The sequence below is a fragment of the Thalassophryne amazonica genome, chromosome 20 (assembly GCF_902500255.1).
Source record: "Thalassophryne amazonica chromosome 20, fThaAma1.1, whole genome shotgun sequence".
Lineage (NCBI taxonomy): Eukaryota > Metazoa > Chordata > Actinopteri > Batrachoidiformes > Batrachoididae > Thalassophryne > Thalassophryne amazonica.
Window position 1 is genome coordinate 37,834,402 of NC_047122.1, and position 15,191 is coordinate 37,849,592.

General features: G+C 41.7%; 1 protein-coding gene across 3 annotated transcripts in view; it reads left to right on the forward strand.

The window, feature by feature from the left end:
• ubap2l (ubiquitin associated protein 2-like) overlaps nucleotides 1-15,191 on the forward strand; it is a 58,395-nt gene that overhangs the window by 32,829 nt on the left and 10,375 nt on the right. For 2 of the 3 annotated variants that reach the window (XM_034161508.1, XM_034161509.1), the window contains exons 12-26: nucleotides 521-701; nucleotides 1,452-1,650; nucleotides 1,797-2,134; nucleotides 2,343-2,515; nucleotides 2,909-3,029; nucleotides 5,077-5,116; nucleotides 5,233-5,431; nucleotides 5,579-5,645; nucleotides 5,945-6,275; nucleotides 7,535-7,623; nucleotides 7,712-7,765; nucleotides 7,858-7,939; nucleotides 8,883-9,100; nucleotides 13,536-13,641; nucleotides 14,956-15,081. In XM_034161508.1, the coding sequence (XP_034017399.1) occupies nucleotides 521-701; nucleotides 1,452-1,650; nucleotides 1,797-2,134; nucleotides 2,343-2,515; nucleotides 2,909-3,029; nucleotides 5,077-5,116; nucleotides 5,233-5,431; nucleotides 5,579-5,645; nucleotides 5,945-6,275; nucleotides 7,535-7,623; nucleotides 7,712-7,765; nucleotides 7,858-7,939; nucleotides 8,883-9,100; nucleotides 13,536-13,641; nucleotides 14,956-15,081 (2,324 nt within the window). The remainder of the gene's footprint in view (nucleotides 1-520; nucleotides 702-1,451; nucleotides 1,651-1,796; nucleotides 2,135-2,342; nucleotides 2,516-2,908; nucleotides 3,030-5,076; nucleotides 5,117-5,232; nucleotides 5,432-5,578; nucleotides 5,646-5,944; nucleotides 6,276-7,534; nucleotides 7,624-7,711; nucleotides 7,766-7,857; nucleotides 7,940-8,882; nucleotides 9,101-13,535; nucleotides 13,642-14,955; nucleotides 15,082-15,191) is intronic. The other variant, XM_034161510.1, reaches the window with a different exon arrangement.

Genomic DNA, 15,191 nt, shown 5'->3' on the forward strand with positions numbered 1-15,191 from the left:
AATACACTATTTTAACATTCATATCAACCTGGCATTTAATTTGAAGGTTACCCTCATCACACACCCTCCCCCTTTCTTGGATTGCAGTGAAAGAAGGTACAGTCCTAGATCATTTCAGTCAATCTGAATGGATGATTCATCTGGGTCTGTTTAGTAAAAATGCCTTTTTACATGGATTTCATGATATTCAAGCCATTATGATGTTCCAGTGCTACACACCAGCACCTTTAAAGTATTGTGATAGTGATCAGCTGGAGTGAGGGTCTGAAATCTCTTCATATTGCTGAAATTTTGGATTAAATTCAAGGTTTTGTTTTTGTGTGTGTGTGTATAAATACATAGTGTGCAAGCATTATTTTTGTCATTTCTAAAGAACAATAGGGACTCCAAGTAGCATCTTGTGGCCAAATATCATTTTACAAGTGCACACAGATTCCTGAATAGTTTCCCCTGTAGAGCCAGCAATTTTAAATTGCATCTCTCAATAAAATAAAGCCTTGACAATGTCATATTTGTGTAGAATTGACCTTGCTGTACTCCTGGGCAAAACTCCACCATCCTCCTCTTCTGAGACTGAAAACCCCCCCATGGAAGCTTCCCAGCCCCCTTCTCTGTCCCAATCACTGGTCTTCAGTAACTCCAAACAAGGGGTACCGCTTTCGCAAACATCTTCAAGCTCCCCATATACCCAACACAGCATGGTGAGTCCATCCAAACTATTGTTGGTTTCATGCAACTCAACTCTTATATTCAAATGCACCCCTTCTGATGGTAGTTTTATTTGTTCTCTGCAGGGTTTTTGTTTGTTTTTGTTTTTTTTGGTGTTCTTTAACATTGTCAGTATTTTATCAGTGTGGACTATCAGTATTTTATCAGTGTGGACTATAATTTGTCAATAACAGTGAAATAGTTATTAGGCTTAGTCAAAACAAAACTGAATTTTACAGAACCTTATGAAAGGATTTGTGCTTGGTCTTTATTAGATTTTTTGGGGAGGATTAAAAAGAACGGGGTGGGGTTGATTCTTTGCTGAAGTATGAGCTCTTAATTTTGCAGAAGCACTGACAAACATGTCAACCTCACTGTTCAGTTCCTGCTAGTGAAATGCAAGTGTCAGTTCTCTGGTCCAGAAGTACTACCACGGGTGTGTTAGCTTGTGGCAGAGCAGGGAGAGATGGCAGATGTGTAGGTTTGGTGGTATTTGAGCACCAGGTTAAGAACCACTGGATTAAACTGGCAGGCTTATGACAGTAACACGGCTTTGACCATTCCTGGCAGGTCCATATTGTACAGTTGCTTCAGACAAGTTCCTTTAACAATATAGTTTGCAAACGGGCCTATAACGCTTTGTCTTTCATCCACTTTCCTCATTAAACAAGGGTAGAAATGGTTCTCATTTTGCTTGTGCATATTCAATAATTGAGACCACATGTACTGTATTGGCACTGCAGGTCAGCATGCTGAACAAGGGTTTTGGGGATGTCGGAGACCCTAAAGGAGGTAGCACTGGGACCACTGGCTCCCAGTTCCTGGAGCAGTATAAAACGGCCCAAGCATTGGCCCAACTAGCTGCCCAGCACTCACAGTCTGGATCTCCCAATACAAACCCTTCATCCTGGGACACCAGCGCCACGTCACTCGGACAGTATGGTGAGATGATGATCTGCTGTTGTCATTAGAGCGCCCAGATTCCATTCAGACAATTTAATGTTGTCGTTCTGCTTATACGGAGAGTGAAAATTATTTTAGAATTACTATTTTAAGACTAACTTATTTTGTTTTCCTCTGTGGTCCAGATATGAAGACTCAGCCAGAGTCCACAGTCCATGCTCCTTTTACAAAACGGCAGCCATACCAGGCGGCTACTTCAACCTCGTCCATGTTGGATGTTTTCCTGCAGGACAAAGGCTTGCCGCCTTCTTCTGTCTCATCAACCTCTTCCTTGCCCCAACAGACATCATCCTCACCCCATTTGGCCCCCCTGCCTTCTTCCTCTCTTCCAAAAATGACATCAGGCCCATCCTTAGGTCAACAGGTTTCTCCAGGTTCCTCTGATGCTCAGGGTTCCAGTCCACTGCCCCTGCAGCAGCACAAACTGAAAGTGCAGAAGAAGAGGACCTCGATTACAACAAAAGTAATAACTGTTGCAGAACTGTTTAAATGTCATATGTTATTTTGAATTCCTTAAAATGCATGGAAAACTGCGGTTGCACTGCAGCTGTTGACATTAAATTGCCTATTCCCTGTCAATGTGGTAGGTCGCTGTTGCACTTGCTGACCAAGTAATGTTTGTGAAGTTGACTGTGTGGGTCAAATCTGAGAATGACTGAACTATTCCTCAGATTCCAGCAATGGCAGTAGAAATGCCTGGCTCAGCGGACATCTCTGGTCTTAATCTTCAGTTTGGTGCGCTACAGTTTGGATCGGAACCAGTGCTACCAGAGTACGAGCCCACCTCTACTGCAACGCCACCAGCCAACCAGGTTCAGAACAGCCTCTACACTAGCCCCAACAGGTTGGTACCTCAAAAGAAACGTGAGCCATTTTAAGCTGCCTGACCATATAGTGGTTTTAGTCTGTCAGAAAAGTGTTGAGTGAGCACACACAAATGCTTTCTTCCCAGCAGTTTCAGCATTTTTAGTGGGGGGAGTGCTCCTGGAGATATGTTCCTATGACAATAAACAGCAAACAACTACCTTTTATAATGGACTGTGATAAAACAGTAAAGTAATTTTGTACAGATTTTCCACAGAGTGAAAATGGGTTTTAGTCACTTTATGGCACATCATTGATTATCCCCAATTCAGTTGCCGTTTAACTCAGAACTGCAGCATGCCCTTAAAGAACTCAAGCTTGATTGGCCAAATTGATGTTGTGTTGGTCTTGTCAATATCCCTACGCTCTATAGTGAGTCGACCCCCGCGCTTTCCAACTCTAGCCAAATGGACCTGTATGATCAGAGAACATCTCAGACTCGGCGCTATCCTCCCTCTGTTTCATCTTCTCCTCAAAAAGATATGCAGCCCAAGGTAAGGTCACGGTTGCCTCCTTTGAATTTAAATGCATTAAAATACTTAGTTTTGCATGGTGGTAATATCGTGGTCAGAAGAGGCAAATTATATCTGTTAATGTCATGTGAATTTGAACTAGTCCTGATTTCTGATGCACTTGTTTTGACTCCATTGTACCCTATTCATCACTGAAATATTTTTTTTAGAGACTAGTGCCTGAACTGCAGTATAGAATTTGTAAGGGCATAAAGTGCAGTTCGTCTGATACAGTTTCTCCATTCATTCATCCACTTTCTGTACCCACTTAATAAAAATTAAGGGTCCCAGGGGGCTGGACCTTATCCCAGCAGTCATACAGTGCATCCAGAAAGTATTAACAGCGCTTCACTTTTTCCACCTTTTGTTATGTTACAGCCTTATTTCAAAATGAAGTAAATTCATTTTTTCCCCCTACAAAGTACTACTCACAACACCCCATAATGACAACATGAAGCTTGTTTTTTTTTTCCCAAGTTATTAAAAATAGAAAACTAAGAAATCACATGTACATAAATATTCACAGCCTTTGCTTTATACAGTGAGGAAAATAAGTATTTGAACACCCTGCGGTTTTGCAATTTCTCCCACTTAAAAATCATGGAGTGGTCTGAAATTTTCATCTTAGGTGCATGTCCACTGTGAGACACATAATCTTAAAAAAAAAAAAAAAAAAAAAAAAATCAGGAAATTACAATGTATTTTTTTTTTTTTTTATCATTTATTTGTATGTTACTGCTGCAAATGAGTATTTGAACACCTAATAACCAGCAGGAATTCTGGCTCACACAGACCTGTTAATTTTTCTTTAAGAAGCCCTCTTATTCTGGACTCTTTACCTGTATTAATTGCACCTGTTTGAACTTGTTACCTGTATAAAAGACACCTGTTCACACACTCCAACCTGTCCACCATAGCCAAGACCAAAAAGCTGTCTAAGGACACCAGGGACAAAACTGTAGACCTGTACAAGGCTGGGATGGACTACAGGACAACAGGCAAGCAGCTTGGTAGAAGACAACAACTGTTATGATTATTTATTAGAAAGTGGAAGAAACACAGATGACTGTCAATCTCCCTCGGTCTGGGATTCCATGCAAGATCTCGCTTTGTGGGGTAACGATGATTCTGACAAAGCTCAGAACTACACAGGAGAACCTGGTCAATAACCTGAAGAGAGCTGGGACCACAGTCACAAAGATTACATTAGTAACACATGATGCTGTCATGGTTTAAAATCCTGCAGGGCAGCAAGTTCACCAGTGACCATCTGGATGATCCAGAGGAGGCATGGGAGAAGGTCATGTGGTCAGATGAGACCAGAATAGAACTTTTTGGAATCAACTCCACTTACCATGTTTAGAGGATGAGAACAACTCCAAGAAAACAATCCCAACCGTGAAGCATGGGGGTGGAAACATCATACTCTGGGGTTGCTCTTCTGCAGAGGGGGCAGGACGACTGCACCGTATTGAAGGGAGGACGGATGGGGTCATGTATTGCGAGATTTTGGCAAACAACCTCCTTCCCTCAGTAAGAGCATTGAAGATGGGTCATGGCTGGGTCTTCCAGCATGACGGTGACCCCAAACACACAGCCAGGGCAACTAAGGAGGGTCTCTGTAAGAAGAATTTCAAGGTCCTGGAGTGGTCTGGCCAGTCTCCAGACCTGAACTCAATAGGATTTGGAGAAAATCTGTATGGAGGAGTGGACCAAAATCCCTGCTGCAGTGTGTGCAAACCTGGTGAAAAACTACAGGAAATGTTTGACCTCTGTAATTGCAAACAAAGGCTACTGTACCAATCAACTGAATTTACCCCAGGTGGACTCCAGGAGGAAGCTGGAGCACCGGGGAACAGTTCCTTCAACCTTTTTTTTTTTTTTGTCATTCAATTATGGCTGCTGTGATACTCAAGTACTTAAAATGCTACACATAAAGTGCTTCATAAGAGCTCCACACCCTTCAGCGTTTTGTCAATAGATTGTTTCCATGGAAACTTACCATTCCTTTTCCTTGTTTGGTTTACAGAATGGTTTCAGTTCAATACAAGCATCACAGGCTGTGGAAGGTGAGTCTATAAATCACTGAAGCTGCCCATTTGCCAGTAACTGATCTGTTGCCTGTGTGCCACATGCCCCCCACCCCCAAGTTTCAGTTGTTGCAGAAATCTCTTTCTCTCTACAGCTGCAGCGGGCTCTGCAGTAGCGGTAAAGCCGGTCCCTGATTCGGTCACTCCGGCATCAGTCTCCAGCATGGGCACTTTAACAGACAGCAGTACAGGCCCTGCCTCCTTGTTATCCACATCCAATCAGACCTCTCTTAGTACTCTAGGGCACAGTGAAGACCTGCCCCCAAGCTCCATTCCCCCACCTCAGCACAATAAGTAAGATACAGCAGAATAAGTTTTATAATGAAATGGCTTCTTGAACTGGGAATTCTTGGGGGAATTGAGTATCAGTAATTGCAGTGTGATTTGGTGGTGAATGTTTCCTGAGTGCTCAACATGCGCTAACCCTTTCTGTCTCTACAGCGCCCTCCCATCACAACAGAATAGTCTTACTTCATCTTCAGTCCGCACATCCAACTCAAGTCTACTGGTGAGCCTTTTAGTATATTTCTGTAGCAGAGGCTGGTCCATGGACTTGTGTGTGCTTTCTCTCTTTTTTGGGGTTTATATGACTTCATTAAAAGAACAAGCCAGTCCTAATTAACCAGACCAAAAGCACAAGACTTCAATTATTGTGTGGCATACTCGGGCTGAGCATATTATCTGCTTTGATGTTTTACATGCAGCATTTCTCATAACAACGGATGCATTAGTTGTCCATTCACTGTAATGGAAATTTAATCTTATTTGTCTTGACCGCATCTGTCTTTCATCCTTCTGTCTCCACAGCATCCCAGTGTAGATGGTGACTCAAATCTGCACTCCTCGTCTTACCCTTCCTCTGCTTCAGTAGTACCGTCATCATCAGTGGCCTCTTCATCAGTGGCCTCTGCACCTGCACAGGCAACCTTAGGAACCCCTCAGGCTTCCCCGGTGGGATCTGCCACAGTTTCAGCCCCCTCTGGCCTCGGTCCCATCAACAGTCTGGCCATGAGTCTCAATGCTGGCACCATGGGGGCTCCAGCTGCAGCTGCTGCTACTGTTTCAGTCTCCACAGCATCTTCAAATATTCAATCTTCAGCTTCTTCGTCATCTACACGCAGCTCTGCAGCGTCCTCAGGTCAGACAGACAGGCGCAAGACATGTAGTTTGACATCTACTCCCTTTAGAACTGTTACACTCAAATGTTTTTGGGTTGAAACATGTTAAACAGCATAGCAGTTCTCTATGCTTAGCGCTAGAGCCCACCCCCTTTTCATCAGGGAGAAGCAACATCTTGCATTTTGCCTGTTTTGAATACCAATTTCCTGCAACTTCACCTTTACATCTTATCTACAATTACAAACTGAAGCGTTGTCCACATGGAAACGCATACAATCTTTATTGCATCCAACAACTTAACCAGCTGGTTCTAGTTAGTTCAACTCTTCAGTTTTAGGTGCACAGGTACATACAGTACATGGCAGGACTTTTACTCATTGAACTCATTGTCACCAACCAAACACTCCACCGTTAAAAATTGGTCCACTCTGCCTTCACTCCACATGCTTCATTTGGGACCACAGCAGCACGTCTCAGTCTGACTCTCTTCACCCAAAGCGATCAAAGGGAATAATGTGATTATTAACTATCAGATAACAAAGTAAAATCTCTTAAATCATTTCAAAGCCAGTTTTAAACAGAAACGAGGTGATAATCGGTGAGTCGCTACTGACTGTCCAAAGTGATGTAGGCGCAGCAGCACGTCAGACTTAGATGTGCTGCTCTGATCACTTCCCTCCTCTTTTATTGTGAAATAATGTTGAATTTATGTGGAAACGATTGTTGTACAAAAGATTCAGATATGTTGCTAAGATAGATGATGACTGGAGGCAGTTTGAAGCAGAAATGTGGTGATAATTGATGAATCACTACTGATGCTCAGAAATGACGCATGCGCAGTGAAGGCAGGGTGGACCGATTTTTAGAGGGGACCGTTCGGTTGGCAACATCGGGATTAACTAGTTTTGTGCTGAATGCTGAGCTGCGTGTGCCGCTCATTCCAGTGACGCTGCACATATGGGACTTGGGGGGCGTGCATGGATTTAGAGAATCAGGTTTCATTTATCCTAAATCAGTCAATCAGGAAAATGCTTCTGCTGCCTCAGGAACATCACGGAAATACATTGATTTTTGACCAGAGCTGGTTATAAATGAGCCTGAAAATTAACTTGCTGCATCGGGCACAAGAGGGGTGTGGAGCACTAGTCCAACAGCACTGTTCACTTGCCAGTGATGAGTGGGCAGGTGTTACTGTCAAGCCCTGCATGGAGCCTTTTGGGTTAGACAACCAAATTTGGGATGAGGGGAACATATTTTAACGTATCTTTTGACTTGCAGGGAAAGCTCCACCAAATCTGCCACCTGGAGTGCCCCCTCTGCTGCCCAACCCATACATCATGGCCCCTGGACTACTGCACGCATATCCAGTAAGTTCTTTGCAAACTTGCCACATGTGCTTTTTGTATTTGAAAATTGAAGCAAACTACTTTTATCATCAATTTTTTTTTTCCTCAGCCTCAAGTGTATGGCTATGATGACCTACAAATGCTGCAGACCAGAATACCTCTGGTAAGTTTTTATTTTTGTCACACTGTACTGAACATTTTTCTGTAACTTTTACATTAGTCAGAATAACATTTTGCATCTTCGTGTTCCTCCAGGATTATTACAGCATCCCTTTTGCGACACCCACGACAGCACTGACTGGCAGAGATGGCAGCCTAACAAGCAACCCTTATTCTGGTAAGCCATCTAATATTAATATGGGATTTGGCGCCTAAACGAGGCAGGTCTTAATTCAAGGCCAGCGATTATTAACAACATGCTGCTTGTTGCCTTCACTGTAATATGGTGTTAAGTTTCACACATATTCCTGAGTGTGAAAAACTCTTTACATCAGAGCCCTCTGCATGACTGCGAATCCTCCCTGTAGCCTTACGCGCACTTGCGAAATGACCGAAACCGTGAAGGCTATGTTTAAAGTTTTTGCAGTGTGCCCACCGATTACATTTCGATCACGGATCAAATACATTTGGCAGAAAAGTCTGCAAATATTACCTACATTACAACATGGAATCTACAAAGTCACTTAAATGACTTGCAATTCATGGAGGGAATTGTACGTATCATATCATTGGTTTGGAGGTTGATAATTGTATAAAGAAGTGGAGCTCATTGAGGGACAAATTCATCCAGAAAAAGCCACTGTTCTGCGGCAGATTGCATGAAAATGCCCACCAATGCAATAGAGAACTTCAAAAGGTTCACGCGCATGTCAGCCTCATTGCATGGCCGCAGAGTTCTGGAGTTGTAGAAGAATAAATCAGGCTTTAGGATTTTAAGGTACCACTCCGCATTGGGGGGGGTTGTGACTTGACCAAATGTAATCTTTTTAATGCACATAATGTCCAGCGCTTTTTTTTTTTTAAGGCAGAAGCTTATTGTTTCAAGGCGAAGTTTTCACCCGGCCATTAAATGAGGCAGGTCCCTATTCAGGGTCAGGCATTAATCAACAAAATACTAATTGGAGCTGGGGATTCCATATAGATCGCTCCGCACCTCCTGACTGCAACTAATCCTTTACGTACATATAGCGGATTGATTCCTAGGAGGGTCTTGTTGTTCTTGTGGGAAAAAAAAGTCATATGGTGATATGATGCCTGGTTTTCAAATCTGTCCTTTACAGGTGATTTGTCAAAGTTTGGAAGAGGTGATGCCTCTTCCCCGGCACCAGCCACTACGTTAGCCCAAACTCAGCAGAACCAGACCCAGACACATCACACCACCCAGCAGCCCTTCCTTAATCCTGCACTGCCACCAGGCTACAGCTACACAAGCCTCCCGTACTACACTGGTATGCCAGGCCTGCCCAATACCTTTCAATATGGACCTGCTGTGTTCCCGGTGAGTGTTTGTGGTTTTCCACATACAAGATGCTTCTTCTTTGGATTGCAGAGTAGTTTTCAGATCATGTGCTATCACGTCAAACTACTGGTCATCCACATTTTATGACGTTATAAGCAATTATCATGTCTAGGGATGGGTATTGATAAGATTATATCCATATCGATGCCGTTATCAATTCCGCTTATCGATCTGATTCCCTTATCGATACCTCTTGTGAATTTTCTGTGTACTAAAAGTAGGCTTTACAGGTTTTCTATGTCAACATTTTAAATTGGTCACTGGATCCTTGATCTCTGGACATAAATAAATAAAATCTGTAGTTTTTGTCAAAAGCATTTCCTTTCAGACATCTTGGCATGAATGTATGTCCATACCTCTGAGCTGAGCTCAGCCAGCTGCTGTACATTAGCACAGAACATCTCATTTTGGGAGGGGGGAAAAAAAAAATTTTTTTTTGATCGATTGCAGTTTGTTTTACAACATTTGGAAAGGGGTGTCAATTGATTTAAACGGCATTTCGCTTTGAATTTATTAATTCCGACTGGACTCTATCGTTCTAACTTGACTCGGCAGAGAGCCGCGCAGCGTTTGGAGTTGTGTGACCAGACCGGAGGACAATTCTTGTTTATTTCTCGCAACAAGACAGGAGTCCCTGTTAGAGACTTTAATCTGCACAAAAGTGACTCACTATTGACATATTCAGGGATGAAAGTGGTGGGGAAAAAACAAACAAACCGTAACCCGAAATTACCCACCGCCCGCACGAAAGTGTTTGAATTCTAGAAGCTCTGAAATGCAATCTGGGACTATTCCAGACAATAAACTGCAGTGAGTGCAGCATCCATTTTGGTGAGAAAAATAACAACTTTCCTTATTCAAATTCATTACAGTAGTATTCTGCTGTTACTAGGATGCAGCAGTTTTCTAGCTTGGCAGATAGTTCTAGAGCAGGGGTGGGCAATCATGTGCCATAAAGGGCCGAGACACTGCAGGTTTTCCGTGCAACCAGTCACCTCAGCAGGTGATTTCATTAATGATCAGGTGTCTCAGCAGGTGATTTCATTGACAACCAGGTGTTTATGTTCAGAGGAGAAGCTCATCAGCAACCCACCTGCTGAGGTGAATGGTTGCATGGAAAACCTGCAGTGTCTCGGCCCTCGATGCCCACTCCTGTTCTAGAGGAAATCACTGAAGAAATTAACAAATTGAAAATATGGTTTGACCGAAACAAATCGTCATTAAACTTAAATAAAACAGGGATGAAGTGGAGATGTAAGAGTCATTAGGTGTTCACAGGAAACAGATATTTATTTATGTTCATTGTTAGTTGATTTTAATTTTTCTGTTTTGTTTTATCACGTTCTTTTTGTCTCTTTCTCTAAAATTGTATTGTAGCATTTAGTTATTACTGTTATTGTTGTTGTTGCTGTTATTATTATATAAATAAAAATAATTTTAAAAAATACAATTTGTAATACATTTGACTCTTTTACAACAAACGCTGAGCCATTACCTATACAGAAAACAAATGCACACAAAAGTGATGAGATGCAAACAGCTTAATGCTAACTTTAACATTGAAACACCATAGACATGCTAACACGGTAGCATTGGTCCCGTTTTTAAGTTATAAAATGCTGTTTCAGAAGACCATAACAGGTCGGTTTAACATAAAAAAAGGTAACCATTACTCACAGACATATGCTCTTTAGGGTTTTAGCGGGGAAAAATTAAGATAAAACTAAATAAAACAAAGAACCAACGAAGCAGCAGATCGAAGCACTGCTTCGTTGACTCAAGGTTCAAAGAAAAATCGCACTGCAGAAATGGTTGATTACAGACCCGCTGCACGGTCTGTAATCAATGTAGAGAAATTATCATTTTTCTGACAAACACCCCCAAAAAGAACGGCCACTCTGAAGGACCGATAACTGAATCGTTAAGCAAAAAGGCTATTGATGTCGGTGGATCGAATCATTTCTTAACGATACCCGAAAAGAACCGGTTCCCAATACCCATCCCTAATCATGTCATTTCAAGCTTCATGTTAGTCACTGAAAACTACCACAGACTTTAGTAGTTGATTTTTAAATCTGCCAGTTGAAGAAAGTAGCCTTCCTTCATTAAACCTTTATGATCTGTTACTGAATTGACCAGTCTCATCTATATTGTTTTATGTGTTTATGTAAAAGATATCAGACATTAAAAAAAAAAAAAATACTTTCAGGCGCTACATCCCCAAGTGGCTACACATTTTAATTTGTGATTGAAACAATTAATGCTGGTAATATTAACTTTACAAACAGAGGATGGGCTGGTGGAGATGGTTTTTGCATGCCTAAGGCGGGGGTGGGGGGCAGGTCATCAAACGTTTTCAGTTTGGGCACTGTTACGGAATACTTTATCAAATGAAGTTTGACAGTCAAGTTGTGTTTAGGTTTTTAAAAGTAGACTTGAGTCTTCTCATCTTTTGTGTTTTGTTTTTGAATCTGTGTGAATTATATTGTTGCTTTTAAATGTTCTTTTTATTGTATTTTATTTTGTGCGGCACTTTATGTGGCATGACATCACAAACCAAAAAGCAGGGCTGCAACAAATGATTATTTGGATCATCGATGAATCTGATGGGGTCTCGACACGGTTAATCGGATTAGCGGGAAATTTTTTTTAAATGTGCCAAGGAAACAGTTTTTCTCTCCTTCCATTTATTTAACAACAGAACATTATTTGAAAACTTAAAATACTTGAAAATCAACAAATCATCAAATGTCCCTTGGCTGTTGAAATATAAAATAATAAAAAATAAAACAGTTTATAATAAAGAACAAAAATAATTATGCTTTATCAAAGTGCTGAGTTGCCGTAAAACAACATTGAAACATATAAATGTTGTAAAATATATGGTGAAAAAAGAGGTATTTTTGTTGCTGCAAATGAGCAATTAGCATAACCAGTTAACCATAAAACCTAAATCAAAAACTGTAGCCTGACTCATATGTGCAACATTCTCTGTATAACTTCTAAACTATGTGGTCATTTCACAGTGACGTGACTCATGTCTTTCTCTAAAATTGTATTGTAGCATTATTAGTTATTATTACTATTATTATTGTTGCTATTATTATTAATATATGAATAAAATAAATTAAAAAAAATATCTGTAATACATTTGACTCTTTTACGACAACAAACGCTGAGCCATTAATTATTATACAGAAAACAAATGCACAAACATGCTGAAATCCAGCAGCTTAATGCTAACATTAACATTGAAAACGCCATAGACATGCTAATGCATTAGCATTGTTGTTAGCATAAAATACATCTATCAACTGTTTCAGAAGACCATAACAAGTCAGTTTAACATAAAAGTAAATATTCCTCACAGACATATGCTCTTTAGGGTTTTAGTGGGGAAAAATTAAGATAAAGTGAAATAAAACAAATGAAACCAACGAAGCAGCAGCTCGAAGCACTCCGTCATTGGTTCAAGATTCAAAGAAAAGCTCGGTTGATTATATGGAAGAAACGAAACATTTGCATTAAAACAAAGTTATTTAGCAACTAATCGATGACTAAATTAGTTGGCAACTATTTTAATAATCAATTTTAATCGATTAACTCGATTAGTTGTTTCAGCTCTGCCAAAAAGCTGTCATACTGGAGAGGCCAAGCTCTTCTTGGTGAACAAAGTGAAACCAGTGTTTATTAAAAAACAAAAGTTGCAACCATGTTTGTACCCTGGTGGACACCAGTGTAACAATCACCTTTGTGTGACCTCATGTCCTCCTGAGACGATTAAGGCAGGAGTACTGGAGTTTGTAAGCAGTGGAGCAGACAAGATTGAGACTGTCCCTACACTGTGGTTGGGGCAGTCTACAAGCTAATGTGCCTCCTTGACAACTCTGTGGACATGTTTGCGGCTTGAGATAATGATGGTCTCAATCCATCTGCTTCCACTCCCATCGATTGGTCTCCTCTTTGACTGAAGCAATGTTACAAGAAATTTTAGAAGATCCACATGAAGCTTTATTTCCTTAAAGCATGGGGGGTATTTATTTGGGTAGTGTTTTATATGATTTACAATGTGCGTGTCTCTGGTATGGCTGACCTGTGCCTTTGCTGGTTTAGAGTATAAACTGTTATGTTATAAATGTTTAAGGGTCAACTCATATTGCTGTGGCTGTTGACTGTCCACCAGTAGTTGTTGTTGTCTGACTATCATGCTAGCTGTTCGCTGCTTTTAGTTGCCTCACTCATTTATGCAGAGAGACACTGATTCTCAAACTGCAGGAAATGCAGTGTTCTGAACATATATCATATGAAATGTTGAATATGAATTTAGAAGTTTGGATTCCAGTATGTTTTTTGTGTTCGCCAAGTTTTGACTGAAAGGAATTCTAAATTACTTTTATTCCCTTTTGTTGTCCAGGTGGCTCCTACCTCGTCAAAGCAGCACGGTGTGAATGTTGGCGTCAATGCCTCAGCCACACCCTTCCAGCAGGCTAGTGGTTACGGTTCCCATGGATACAGCACTGGTGAGACACCAAAAGATACTCTTCAGCACTGCCCATTAAAACATGTTGAGAGGGGTCACGTAGGTCCGGCTCCACTTCCAGATAAGTGTCAGTCCTCACCATGAACATGTTGGTTGCTCACTGAAGTGGAGTGCATATTTCCCTTGAGTTCGACGGCATTGGCAAGCACAAACTTGATGCTTGTGTGAAGGTGTGTGTTTTTGTGTGCAGTTGTGAAGACGTTCTTGTATGCTGGTCCTCGCTAGAACACTTGAGCTGAAAAGTTGAAACATTTTGAGTATGATTGATTGGATTTGGCTCTATCCAGTCATCTCAAGAAAGCATAGCATAATGCTTCTGCATCTTTTCCACCATTATCTTTGCTCATGCACACATGAAGGTATTCTTCACATGAAATGTGGTATTTCATACCTCAGCAACTGTTACCGTTTCAAAAGAGACATCTGACCCCTTTCTCTAATGTCTCTCCGTGGCACACTGTGCAAGTCCTGTTTTAAGCTGAATGGGAAACTGAAGAGACTCAGACGGTGGCTAAAATAATGGATTGGTTGTATTCTTCCAGGCCTTGATTTTTTTTTTTTTTTTGTGCTTAAGGAAAGTTTTTGCCCCAGAGCTTTACCATCAGTCTCATGTCTTGCTCACGCCTCCAGTAAATGGTTTATCAGTCATCTTACATTTCTTAACATCAATCTTCTTCCCCCCCCAATTTCTTTGAGGTTTATTTTCCTCTCCCTTCTCAGGGATCTGTTCATCAGCAAGCTTTCTTTTAGCCTCCTTATCACTTTATTTTCTTTTCGGGGGTGCTGTGTATTTTCTATGCTTGTTATATCCACATTTAGCCACCACACATGCAAAAACCTTTGTTCTAAGCTGCACATTCTGCTGCTTTCTGCAAACACCCCACGAGAGCCCTCACTCCTCCTGCGCGCGCACACACACACACACACACACACATCCCCTGCCTGCCCCCTCACCGCTCCTCTCCTCCCCTCAGACTTGTGTCAGATAGTACTTGCAGATGATGCCTGGTGTTGTTTCTGACCTGCTTGTTGTGGCCTATGGGCAGGTTTTGCTGAGTAAAGACAATGCAGTTGGTGTCAAAGTTCAGATAATTATAGCAGGTGTTCAGATGTCTGTCTGTTCGACAACTTGACACCATCCGCATTATCACGAGTCTGTAAAAACCTGTCCATGCGGTATGCAGTTCAAAACAAACACTTTCAATTATTTGCAAATACTATGTGGGTCGGGTCTACCTTCCCTGCCTGGTGTGTCTAACGCTGTGGGCTGCGGCTGTGTGTCTGACTGTTGCAGGCTATGAGGATGTGGGCCAGGCTTCAGGGAGTGGGGATTTCTGTAAGGGCGGATACGGCACTGCCGTGGCCGCTGCCGCTTCTGCACAAAACAAGCCAGCCAGCTCTGTCACCGGGCCTGGAGTCGGTGAGTGCATCCACATGCCAAATTAAGCGTAAAAAGAAAAGGGGGGGGGGGACAAAAAACACACACCGACCCTCCCGCCTTCCTCTGTGTCACCAGCCGTCCTTTTCTCC